This window comes from Gymnoscopelus microlampas (genome assembly GCF_963454915.1).
Source record: "Gymnoscopelus microlampas genome assembly, chromosome: 7".
Lineage (NCBI taxonomy): Eukaryota > Metazoa > Chordata > Actinopteri > Myctophiformes > Myctophidae > Gymnoscopelus > Gymnoscopelus microlampas.
The window spans coordinates 8,817,876-8,831,752 of record NC_139944.1 but is presented as its reverse complement, the minus strand read 5'-3'; the positions used below and the strand labels follow the sequence as shown (position 1 = coordinate 8,831,752).

The 13,877-nt window shown below is 41.3% G+C and overlaps 3 protein-coding genes across 3 annotated transcripts in view; all 3 read left to right on the top strand.

The window, feature by feature from the left end:
- slc38a3b (solute carrier family 38 member 3b) overlaps window positions 1-13,877 on the top strand; it is a 271,863-nt gene that overhangs the window by 132,528 nt on the left and 125,458 nt on the right. The gene's annotated exons all lie outside the window — the stretch shown is intronic.
- gnai2b (guanine nucleotide binding protein (G protein), alpha inhibiting activity polypeptide 2b) overlaps window positions 1-13,877 on the top strand; it is a gene marked incomplete at both ends in the record, with an annotated part of 92,596 nt that overhangs the window by 37,426 nt on the left and 41,293 nt on the right. The gene's annotated exons all lie outside the window — the stretch shown is intronic.
- LOC311049401 (phospholipid hydroperoxide glutathione peroxidase-like) lies at window positions 8,794-9,345 on the top strand (the record flags this gene model as incomplete). The annotated part of the gene is made up of 1 exon (XM_084062972.1): window positions 8,794-9,345. The coding sequence occupies one exon, from the start codon at window positions 8,794-8,796 to the stop codon at window positions 9,343-9,345; it is 552 nt and encodes a 183-aa protein (XP_083919098.1).

Here is a 13,877-nt window from a genome sequence, read left to right as displayed (position 1 = left end):
CCCAAATACACCCCTCCCTACCTGCCCACCCGCCTACTCACCCCTTAGTATTAAAAGAGAGGAAGAGGGGAAAGGAAAAGAAAAAGAAGGAAAAAGAAAAATAAGACAAGGGAGAAAAATAATGAGTGAAAACAGCATGTTGTTTCGGAACTCAAAATCCACACCTTCAAATTTCGGGTGGTTTATCTAATCAGGTGAGATGGTTTGTAGTGCATCAAACTGAGAGATGAGAGGCTGCCAGTATAAAAAAAATCAACAAAGCCACGGACAGCAAACTTTTCTAGTTTAAAAAAATCCATTAAATCCCATAACCAGGATGCGTTTGAAGGAGGTAAGTGGTTTTTCCATAAAAGGAGGATTCGACGGCGAGCCATATTAAGTCAATTATTGCTTCTAAATATCGGTTTCGGTATATCTTCGATTAATTGCCCAGCCCTAATACGACATACTTACATACATATACTACATATATTGTTGCTGTTGGGTGGAAACCTCATATGTCCAAAACTGTTATTTTTCAAGATTCAAAAGAAAGAATTTGCAAAAATTGCAGATCTGCTACTTTTTATACTTTTGGGTGAAACCGTAGTATGAGCAAGTATAGGCCATTAATTTACGGAAAAAAACATAAAGAAATGAATGGAGATAAGAGGTTTCTGCCCAACAGCGATGGATGACATACTGCACATTCTCTCTGTTCTCTCCTTCCCCTCCCATTGCCTCTAAGCCTGCAGAACGCTTTACATCTCATCATGCATCACATCATGCTCAACCCCACAGCTCCCACTGAACTAAAGGGTTAATGTTTTACACACCATTCCCCTCCTCCGCCTCCAAAATCTGATGAAAGCCATTGTCAGTGGTCTGATACCATAGAGACTGATGTCCCACTTGATTACATTGGAAGAGAGATACTGGAATTCTCTGAAAGACAGTGACTGATCAAAGCTGTTGGAGCTGTTGGAGCGGTTCAGTTCAGCAGTTTTTATTAGTAGTAGTTGAAAGCTTCTGTCACCTCAGAACTTCCTTATATTTGCCTCTTGATGCAACTGTTTTTAAATTGCCTGTATAGGTCATTCACTGATGTACTTTGACAAGATATACGCTGATGCATTTGTATTTGACCTATCTTTATTCTTTATTCTTTATTTTGTACCCTACTTTCTCTTTTGTTGTTTAAAGGGAAAGGCAACTTTGGTAGAGGTTTGGGTTGTGTAGTTACCTTGCCATGATGTAACCTTTTCACAATTGACAGTGATTAGAAATTCAAAATATGCTCCTCATTAACTTACAGTACATTGTACACTGAAACAGCTCTCAAAGTCACTTTTTTTTGGTAATGTTAACTTCTGTTTTTAATGTTAACTCCCCCCCCCCCCGGTTCGGACCAAAATGCCAGGGCTGAATTTTGGTCCCAGTCCGGCCCTGCTGTTGATTTTACTATTTGAAGATCCGGATCCACGGATCCAGTCCGGGTTTTCTTCCTAATAAAAACAGGAACAGGAAGTTAACATACTGGGTTTGGTGATATTCTTTATTGTCTGAATCAACTTTGTTTGCGTTCGTTTATGTGTTAAAAGAGTGACTTTGAGAGCTGTTTCAGCGTACATTGTAAGTCAATGAGGAGCATGTTTTGAATTATCAATTTCTTATCACTGGAGCAATTATTTTTGATTTCTTGTCCACCTTTGGAGTTACATCATGGCAAGGTAACTACACAACCCAACCCCATCTTGTCTCTTTCTGTCATAGTGACATTGTCCTGCATCAGATCATGTGTCCCTATCCAAATCAGGTTCTCCAATAGCCTCTTCTGTTTTTTTTTGTTTTTAAAGCGGTCTTGCCCTTTAACAGTTGATGTTTATGTCTATGTTTATTAAAGGATCCCCATTAGAGTCACATGACTGAGCCTCTAGTCTTCCTGGGGTACTGAACAAAGCAAATACAATACAAATGTACAACTAAAAATACAAATAATAGTAAAATGAAAAATAAAAATAAACAATACAAATAAAAATGAATACAAAAAGACAAATTAACATTTTAAAATCAAATCCAACAATCCAGTCAAATTAAACAAATAACAGTTACATACTACAAGTTACTTGCAAGGTATCTCTTAATTAGTTTTTTGAATGTAATTTTGTTATGGATTGTACATAAGATGTTTTTGGGTAGTTTTTGACCTGTATATACCAGTGAGTTTTCGAAAATTCGTTTTTGGTGTTTTTGTTCTTAAATTACCATGGATGGTTGGTGGTGCGGGTGAGAGAGGGTGAGGAAGCTATCTGTGTATGAATGTATCTGTGACCGTGTACTTGTATTGTATTGCATGTTCTTATGTCTTATGTTGTGCATGAGTTTATGGGACCCCCTCGCAAATGAGATGCCGCATCTCAAGGGGAAATCCTTTCAATAAATCCTGAACTGTCTGAAGTTTCACATCCTGCACTGGTCTGACAACTGACAACTGAATTTCCCCCGGGATCAATAAAGTCCATCGATCTGTTTGTTGTATTTCAACGCTGTTCATGTTAAGAATAAAAAGTACTTTCCCTCTTTATTCCGATATTCTCCCCTCTGTTCTTTTAACCCATTGAATCCGGGAACGCATGTCTGTCATTTTTAGATTTCTTTGGCTATTCAGAAATAGCAGATAAACAAGCTCATAGCTCCTAGCGAGTGCCGCGCTATGAGCTTGTAGATCTGCTTTTTTTAGAAAAATCGTGAAAATGTGTGCAAATCTTTGAATATATATTATTTAACATTTGTAAAATATTTTGTTCCAGGAGCAAGATTTTGTTCCAGAAGCAAAGATTTGTATATAAATGTTCGCTTAAAAAAATATATATATATACCCAAAGATTTTCACAACTTTTCACGAATTTTCAAAAATAGCTGATCTACAAGCTCATAGCACGGCACTCGGTGCCGCGCTATGAGCTTGGAGATCTGCTATTTTTGAATAGCCAAAGAAATCTAAAAATGACAGAGACGTGTTCCCGGATTGAATGGGTTAAACAAATTGCATCCTATGAAAAATGTAGAGTGTGAAATAGACGTACACGTTCAATAATGGTTTGACTGATCTTTATTTACACCGTCCTTTGAGCACGTTTTTGTGCATGGGTGGATCTATTGGGACACTGCATGTCAGTTCAATGAAAGCACATAGTAGGCCCATGTATATGTTAACATATCTTTCATGTTCCGTGGAAGGAAATGTAATTAATTCAAATCCAATCTCTTCTCTAAAAACGCGTGCGCCATTAGCTATGTTTCCCACGTTTCCCTCGGTGGCCTCCCGACTGACAGGCAAGAAATGAATTATTCAGCGCCGGTGTTCTCAGTCAGAATCATCCCATTCAGGCTGCTGTTGCTGCTGTGTTACCTTTTAACCTATCAAGACCTGAGGCCGATTCTACAAATACCCAGTGGTGGAAAGTAACTAAGTACATTTACTCAAGTGCTGTACTTAAAAGCACAATTCTGAGGATTTTTTACTTTACTGGAGTATTTCCGACTTTCGGTACTTTTACTTCTACTCCACTACATCTGACATCTCAGAGGCACTACGTTTATTTGAAAACTTTAGTTACTAGTAGCCTACATTTTGATACCAAAATTTACTTGAGTAAAAGTACTCATTATGCAGAATGTCCCATTCCAAATGTATGAATTCCTTTGAAAATAGTAGATATACAAGCTAAAAAGAAAGTACAATATTTGCCTCTGAGATGTAGTTGAGTAGAAGTATTAAGAATTGCAAAATGGAAACTCCAGTAGAGTAAAGATACCTAAAGAAAATGCAGTTAAAATACAGTACTTGAGTAAATATAGGCTACTTTCCACCCCTAACACAATACTGTAGCTTTAGTAGCAGTTGTTTGATCCAAGGGTTCATTTAATGACCGCGGCTCAGAGCGAGGCAGGCTGCTGTGCACGGATAAATCCTGCTAATATCGTCATTTCACAACATGGCGAGTTCCATTCAACCAGAATGTGATCGTAATAATCCTCTATTACCTCCCCGCTCGGGCCGCTGAGTGGCTTAAAAAGCCCCTAATTGGCGCTGGAGCATATTGTTAATTCATTGCTGTAATGGAGGTGTGGAGAGCGGTTTCATTTGGAAGCGGACAAGCCCTTCACAGTCTAGAAGACCCAATCTACCTCCCATTAACCGAGTCAATCCGGGAAACGCATCTGTGCCATTTTAGATTTCTTTGGGTTTTTCGGTGCCGCGCTATGAGCTTGTAGATCTGCTATTTTTGAAAAATCGTGAACATTTTTGCAAATCTTTCAATATATATATTTTTTTAAAGCAAATTTCTTTTACTCAAATCTTTGCTTCTGGGGGGTCCCTGGAACAACATATTTTGAGATGGGGGGTCTGTGGCCAAAAACATAATTTTGGGGTTCCTTGACATGAAAAAAGTTTGAGAACCACTCATATTATATAGCAACATTATTTAGAAGACATTTGTAGAATCCCCCAGAAGCTAAGATTTGAGTAAAAAATGTTTTGCACAAATTTTCCATGATTTAAAAACAAAAAAAAGCAGATCTGCAAGCTCATAGCGCGGCACTCGCGCTATGAGCTTGCAGATCATAGCTTGCAGATCATGCGTCGCATTGCGACGCATTGTGAGCTTGCAGATCATAGCTTGCAGATCATGGGGTGCATTTCGCCTTCCCGACATTAACGTTACGAACCCTATACCTAACCCTAACCGCACGCGGAAGCCACTAGTCGGAGTGGGGAGATGTCGGAATGGAGAGCACCCCCCCAGATCATGTGTGGCATTGCGACGCATTGTGAGCTTGTAGATTGTGAGCTTGTAGAGCTTGTACATTTAACTTGTGAAATGGGACATTCTGCATAATGAGTAATTTTACTTTTGGGACATTAAGTACATTTTTTATGCCAATACTTTTGTACTTTTACTCAAATAAATTTTGAATTCCGGACTTTTACTTGTAATGAAGTATTTCTACATTGCAGTATTGATACTTTTACTTAAGTGCAAAATTTTAGCACTTTTTCCACCACTGACAGTAGCTAATAATAATTGCAATCAGTGTGAATGGATATTTTAGGTTGATGCTTCAGGAAAAGCTTCCCAGAGCCGTACATGGCAGACTACAGCCTTATTCATACTGTGTCAGTGGCGCACACTGAAAATGGTTTATCTACAAACATAAGTGAGGCTGTTATTTGCCCATTTAGGGACACTTATAACCAAAGGGCTTTTTCCCCTCAGACTTTATTACGTCCATTATATAACACATATCTCTAAAATACATGATAGACACAAATTGCTAATTCTTTGGCAACGCTCTGTTATAAATTGATATTGATTGCAGCCACTTTCATATTAAACTATGCGATGGCCTTGAGCTAGTTTCTTAACGACAACGTACCATTTTAACCTATAGCCGTATAGCGCACCATAATGCTACATGTTTAGCAAATAGTGGTATTTGACAATTGTAATAATATTTTTTATTTTGTTCAGTTATATAAAACAAAATGCCACTCAGTGACTTAAAAACAAACAATGCCATTTTAAAATCTCTTCTGAATGCCACAGGTAGCCAGTGCAGGGAGGCCAGAACAGAAGTAATGTGGTTGTATTTTCTGGTTCTAGTGAGAACCCTAGCTGTTGGAGGCACTTCAAGTTGGAGGCGGTTCATAGATTTAAGTGTTAGTCCGGAAAATAGGGAATTACAGAAGCCCAGGTCAGTTTGTGAATCAGAAAATGAAATAAATGAAGTCATTTTGGCAATGTTCCTGGTTTGGCAGATGGATGATTTGTTGATGCTGGAAAAAAAGAAATAAATTCTTTATATATATATTTTTTTAGGACGTGTGTTGAATATTACCCCCAGATTCCAGGCCTCATGGGAGCACTGCAAACCATGTGTTTGTAGCAGCTGGCATACACCGTCCCTATGTGCTTTTGGTCACACTATGTGTCTCTACGGAAAGGTACTCTGCTAACATATGATAGGCAGGTCTCTTTGGACATTTTGCTGTAAATGTTATTTGAGTGGTCTTCTGATGTTACAAGCAGAGCACTCCCTGCCATGCTGATGATGACCTACCTTGAATACATTAGTTCCACTCCAGGATTATGGTGCATGGTGTGGTGTACCCTACCATGTATAAAACAAGATATGACCCAGTCATATTATACCAGGTTGCTCTCTCCAGCGTCCCCGCACGGAACCAAATGGAGCCGTGGTCCTGAACCCTTTCGCTCGCAGACTAACAAAACGGACAAAATGGCAGTAAATAGTAAATAGTTTATGAACAGAGCTAAATCAGTTTGTGTGCCTCAGTAAGGGCTTGTGTGCATTGTATTGTTTTTTCTGGGTTGCTGTCGGAGGCGGCGCTGTATGAGGAGTTAAGTCAATAGTTTGTTTGGTGGCCACGACCACACTTATTTTTCACGCAACAGCGCCACAGACCATAGAGATACATACAGTGGCCGAACACAGTATTGTGGGTCGTCTTTAGATCCCATATTCCGAGAGGACATTGAGCCCTCATTGGCTAAAGGACCAGCCAATGAGGAAAAAGTCACGCAAAAGTCACGAATGCAAGTGTAGATGTAGACCAGGTTGCAACCTGGTATAAAAAAAAAACTGTCATCTCTCCTACAGCCCCCCACAGCACAAGACTGGATGGCTACCTTGGAGCACAACATCTCAGAAGTCCGATTGTCCAGAACCGCCGATACAACCGCTACGCCCAATTGCCCATATATGCGACCAACCGACTTCGAACTCGGCACATACATCTGCGAGGACCTGAAGGAGTGTGGTACCCGGCCAGATAGGTGCTTGTTATGAACTGCCGATCTGACCGATATGGCCATATATGGGCATGCCTGTGCATCTCTGTGTTTCTCGAGGACTGTCCTATACCTATCAACTTCTAACTCTGTGTATGTGTTGCCGAGGCCCAAGAGGGTGGCGTGCCAGGTGTGTAAGTCGGTGGGATCAGCAAATCTCCAAAACGATCTATAAATCCACAAATCCCCCATATGGTGATCCCCGATGTCTTCAATATGACGCCATAGACTGGCCTCCAAGTACAACAGGCTCAGCGTGCACGTTCCGACCATTCAACGCGACGCTACACTGCTGCACAACGACATGGCGGACGAGTCAGACGAAATCGTTGCGCGGCTGGACTCCTTAATTGACGGTGTGGAGAATAATGAGCTAGTGCTGAAGTGGCTGAGCGACATGAAGGTGTTCGCTCAGGATCCTCGGAACCTTGAAAGGTGGTGGGAGCAGCGGAAGGACATGGAGGAGGAGGAGGAGCGGACCGAACCGAACATTGCAGACACGAGCGTCTCGCCGCAGACAGACATGCCACCAAGTGAACCCCAAACGCCACCCCCGCCGAAGGACATACCACCAAGTGAACCCCAAACGCCAACCCCGCCGGAGGACATATCACCAAGTGAACCCCAAACGCCATCCCCGCCGATCCAGGTTGCGATCTCCCTGTGTGGAAGAGTCGATGAGAGCAACCCTGAGGCTGCTTATGAAGCGTTCAGAAGGCACTACGTCTCCTATGGGGAATACGCCAAGGAACCAGATCGCTACATTGATGATGATGATCTGTGTGTGAAAATAGGCCCAAGATACTATAATGGCCAAGATGCTTATGATGAAATATTGGCTTTGTTTGAAAAAGAAAACCCCCCCGATAGGAATGAAGAGGCTTAGCGGACGTCACCGCAGAGGAAATGCTGAAGAGACAAAGTAACAGTTACAACAGGGGGATATGAAGGCCGTCCCCAACCCCCCCAAACAAGAAAGCAAATATAGAAAATAATAACGCAAAAAATAGAATATATATAATGATAATCCCTGCATATCTCGAGAGCCATCCGACCGATACACTTCAAACTCAGCGTGTGTGCTACCAAGGACCAAATCTCTCAAGACAGCAGAACCGGGCGGTGCTACTACCTTAAACATGAAGTACGAATAAACAGTTCCTGTTTAACACGAGAAAGGAGGTCGTGCTCCCAGAGTCAAAAACAAATACTTTTTTTTCTTTTTATTGGAGCGTGTAGCCGCCCCCTATAAGTGAGTTTTGGACACCGACCAAAAAATGTGTTTACCCCCTAACCCTTCCATTGTTAATGCAAATCGATACTTTTTTCATATCAGCCAATCACATTACAGTTAGTGTCATCACCACTAACTGTAATGTGATTGGCTGACTTTGCAAATTCAGGACTGTGATTGGCTAGCGAAACACATGACACATGTGCAGCCCTATGAATAGCAGTATGGACTTTAAAAAAAGTCATTTATCCTTTTTTTAAAGTGAGTCATGTTGTGATGACCACACACCGCCCACTTCACACTGGGTGTGATTTTTTTTTAGCAAATGGCTTCCCAGATTGCAGAGGACCTAAGGGAGAGCCGTGCCCGGTGTGAAGTCGGTGGGATCAGCGGAGCTCCAAAATGTCCTCAAATCCCCATTTATGGAGTGCTCTGATGTCATCAATATACTGTCCTCATAGATGGGCCTCCAAGTACTATGAGTATGGATACTGCACTAAACACGCGACCCGAGGGGGTTCCGTGCCCGGTGTGGAAGTCGGTCGGATCAGCAGTTCTCCCTAAATATCAGTCATTCCACAAAATCCCATCTATGGAGATTCCCTGATGTCATCAGTATGAGGTCATAGTGCTGACATTGACTGGCCTCGAAGCACTAAGTACTATTGAAGCCGTCAATGCTTGTTTTAGGAGCTGGGAACCATGGGGAACAGTGCAACGAGTGTGCAAACAGGAGAGTCCATCTATGGGTTCTCCGCTAAGGACATAGACGGCAACGAAGTGTCCCTAGAGAGGTACAAAGGCTTGGTTTGTATCGTCACTAACGTGGCCTCTAAATGAGGAAAGACCAAAGTGAACTACACTCAGCTAGCGGGAATGCACGCCTCGTACGCTGAGGAAGGTTTACGCATCCTGGCTTTCCCCTGCAACCAGTTCGGAGGACAGGAGCCAGGCACAGACGCCGAGATCAAAGAGTTTGCCAGAGGTTACAACGCAGAGTTCGATCTCTTCAGTAAGACGGAGGTGAACGGAGACAACGCTCACCCTCTCTGGAAGTGGATGAAGGCACAGCCCAACGGCAAGGGGACGTGGCTGTTGGGAAACGACATCAAATGGAACTTCACCAAGTTTCTCATCGACAGAGAGGGGCAGGTGGTCAAGAGATATGGGCCATTAGATGACCCTGTTGTGGTTGAGAAGGACATGCTGACACACTTGTCTCAACCTTTTGAATTTCAAGGACCCCCAGTTTGATATGCTTTGGGCCACAGGAAATAAACAGGAAGTAAATGAGCCGTCAATTCCGGGTCTGTCGTCATCTGGCAGTGAAAGCATCATTCATAGGGTAGCGAACAGCGGCCACTAGTGGAAAACCCACTGAGAACACAAATCAACCACTTTGCTACACTAAATGGAACAGAGCCTTCATTAGTATCATTGGTAACACCTGTGAAGGAAGTGATAATATGGCTGCTGTGCATAGAGCCTATTGGTGGAGGGGGGGGGGCGTATCTGGACCAGTGACGGCCTGTCTTGTAAACCCAGCAATGGGGAGGACAGGCCTGATGACCCCTAGCGTGCAACCAGACCCCCCAGAGCCACCCCCCCCCCCCAACTGTAACCAGAGGGAGGATCATAGTATGCCACTCACACATTAACGAATGGCTCTTTTCTATTGTCGCTCAACAAAAGAAAATATCATTTTTGTGAGTAAGTAGGTCGGAGTGGCCCTCGCGAACGATGGTGTCTATCCCCTTTACAATGCAGTGTTGAGAACCTCTGCACAGGGGTGGAAAGTAACTGAGTACATTTACTCAGGTACTGTACTGTACCATTTTGATTTTTTTATTTTTATTTACTGGAGTATTTCCAATTTTCAATACTTTTACTTCTACTCCACTACATCTCGGAGGCAAATATTGTACTTTTACTCCACTACAATTATTTGAAAACTTTAGTTACTAGTTACTATGTAGATTTTGATTATTACTACAAAACATGCATTATCCACTTTAGCCATATATATAGGCTAGTTCGGCTATTTGAAAATAGCCGATCTACAAGATCCCAACACGTCGCATCGCGACACGTTGTGAGATTTTAGATCTGCTATTTTTAAAGGATTTGTATACATATTGAACTTGTGAAATGGGACATTCTGCATAATCGGTACTTTCTACTTTCTGTACATTTCAATTTTAAATACCAGTCTTTTACTTGTAACTGAGTATTTATAGATTGTACTGAGTACTTTTTCCAACACTGCCACTGCATTATGTGGTGGCCATAGGACGTGAACACATTGCAGCCAGTCTGTATATGGTGCTTCAGCACTGAACACCACAATGTGATTTGTGTTGCTTTGTTCACTGAGTGCACACATAGTAACTTACTATTGAAAGCTAAAGATTGGATTTCTTCTTTTTTTTTCCTCTCTCCCCGCTGTGTGGCTGGTAGCTCCTGGTGCCTGGTTGATATTGGATAACGTTGCTGTCAGGCAGCCTTGTATCTCCATAATAGGCTCTATTCACAGCAGCCATGTTATGAAGACATTCACAGGTGTTACCAATGATACTAATGAAGGCTCTGTTCCATTCTGGTCAAACAGAGTCAGGGTGCTGGTATTGTGCATGTTGGCTCACTTCAAACACTCTGTTACACCAGTGGGTCTACAGTTGGGGTCCCTCATGGGGTCCCTCATGGGCATGGACCAAATGGACCCTTACGGGTCCATTTGTGCAAGAGTGTCACACAAGAGTAGCGAAAATAGCTGATCTACAAGCTCACGACACATCGCGATGAGATGCATTGTTAGCTGGTCTATCTGCTATTTCTGAAACGTTTTAAAAGTGAAAGTGGTTAAGTGTGTCTTTGGGTTTTATAAGCCCTTTTTTAAAAACCCATTTAGACCTGGAACGCATCTGTGTCATTTTAGATTTCTTTGGCTATTTTTGGATACGAATACGAATACGAAACCTATTTATGTGTACAGTGATTTCCTGTGGAGGAACAACAGTGCTGAAAAGAAGGGGAAAAATGGGAGGAAAGAGTCCTCAGTGTTTTGGATGAAATAAATGAGAGGCTCATGCAGCACCGCTATGCCTCAGCAAGCAGCTCATCTCTGGGCAATCTTTATGGGGCGGCAGTGGCTCAGCAGGTACAGAGGCTGTTTGTTTGGGAATTGGACATTTCCCGGTTCGATCCCCTGCTTTTGATTGATTGATTGAATACTTTATTAGCAGTTTGCAGAAAAAAAGCACATGAAAGTACAGTTCAATACAAGGTCAGCTAAGAGGATTTAAAACCCAAGAAACCCTATGGCTTTGTACTCAATTCATAGAGACATTTAATGACAGACAGAAATACACTACTATGCAAAACATCATAAAAACAGTAAAGTAAAAAAAAAATCTATAGCGTAGATGTGAGGAAGATCCTATGATACCCAAGCTTTTACATTTCAAGGACCCCCAGTGTGATAGGCATTAAGCCAATTGACCCCACATTTGATATGATTTTTATCTCTCTGACTCCAACCTGTTAATTTATCTCTGGGAGTTGCAGACCTGTAAGGGTCTCAGAGTGGCAGACCTGTAAGGGTCCGATTGGTTTTCTATCAATCATTTAGCTGCGGACCCCCCGGAGCCCACTCAAGGACCCCTGAGAACCACTGCCCTAACTGCTCCTGATGACGCACGTTGTGAAGTGCTTTGGATCGAAGTGACTCTCAACCTTTGTAAATTCATTTCAAGAAGTTTGAACAGGATGCTCATACTTCACACTTCTGTCCAGAAGGAATACGCAGGTGGTCTGGAGGACGATTTCACGGCCAAAAACGTTTCAGTTCAGAGAATTTATTAAAGAAAATGAGAACACCTCAGCAAGGCCACTGGCTTCTGCAGCTTATAAAAAGAGGAAGGAGTGTTTCTGAATGTTGATATAGTAGCACTCCAACAGTGGTCGAACAAAATACTCTGTTAAAGCTTAACTTAACTTAAAGCTCTGTTATGTAAATTAGTTTTAGTGAATAACATGTTATTTTGTCCAATCCTTACGGTAGAGTCAATGCAATATACCGTAAAGTATACCGACAGTAGCTAAATACATTTACTCAAGTACTGTACTTAAGTACAATTTAGAGGTACTATACTTGAGTATTTACGTTTTTTGACAAACCTATGGCAGCAGCTGGTTAGATATACTGTAGACCTTCGGACAGAAGCTTTGTGTGGTGCAATAGGCTGCAGAGGAAGGAAGGATTGATTGATTGATTGATTGATTGATTGATTGATTGATTGATTGATTGAATGCTTTATTAGCCGGTTTGTTAACAGTACAGGTACAGTCAAAGGCTATGCTACATTAAAAGGATAACACAAAAAGCCTCAGGGGGCTTGTTTCCAACTTTCCATTGTGGTCCATAATAAAGACCACTTCAGCTGTGAGTGTGAATATTCACAGTATTTACAGTATTTACCACAAATAGCAATGCTGCAGAAAAATAAAGAAAAAAGGTTTTCACTGTGCATCTGCAAGCAGGTGACAGCTTTTAACTAACAGGTACAGTACTCGGTACAGTACTCCCTGTTTTAATTAGGCACATCAGTCACAGCTCCCTTACAGAGGCACAAATCTAACCCCTGTGGAATACTGGAATAAAACAAACCCATATAAGGAACAATAAACAGCAGCACATAACAGCAATATTTATTCCGTTTTTCTACCATTTTGTCTGACAGAGAACTCCTTAACCGTTAAAGTGTCTATATAAGTGTCTACAACAAAGTAGCAGTACAATAAATGGAATTAAGGTAACCACACACTATAAATCTAGCTGAAAGCTTGTAAAAAAAAATGATATTTTTAGGCCGGTAAAAATCCAATTTGCTCATACATTCACCTGCAGTTCAGTGGACATCAGAGACGGGTGATTCAGACTGTTTTGACAGATTCTAGATCTCTGTCTATTTTTAACTGGTCCCAGACTTGAAAATGATGCTCTCTGCTGGCATTGGTTACAGTCACAGTCATAAATAGCCAGAGTGCTGCTATAATAAACATTTGGAAACACTGACTGTAGCGTCCTTCCTCTTACAAGTTGCAGCATAATATTGCCCTTGCTGAGGTGTCCTCGTTTTCTTTCATAAATGCTCGGAATTGTCTGGATTGCCTGAGAGTAAGAGCTTAGAAGGGCTTATAGCGCAAAGTCAAAACTGGAAGACGATAACCAAGGACCGTTGGTTCTCTTATCGATCTCTAGGTGTAAATCGATATACAGTACCGTAGTACAACAGAAAGGTTTCTAATATCATGTAGATGCTCGTGACTTACGTCCAGTGTTGGAAAAAGTATTCACATTTTTTACTTAAGTAAAAGTATCAATACTGAAATGTAGAAATTCTCTGTTACAAGTAAAAGTCCAGAATTCAGTAAAAGTACAAAAGTATTGATATCAAAATATACTTAACTAAAGTACAAAAGTAAAAGTATTCATTGTGCAGAATTTCCCATTTCACAAGTTCAAAATGTATTCAATCTTTTGAAAATAGCCGATCTACAAGCTCACAATGCGTCGCATCGCGACGCATTTTGAGCTTGTAGATCGGCTATTTTCAAATGGTCGAAAAATATATAGGGCTGAAGGGGGTAATATATGTTTTGTGATAATAATCAAAATCTGCAAAGTAACTAAACTAAAGTTTTCAAATAATTGTAGTGGGTTAAAAGTACAATATTTGCCTCTGAGATGTAGTGGAGTAGAAGAAAAAGTATTGAAAATTGGAAAT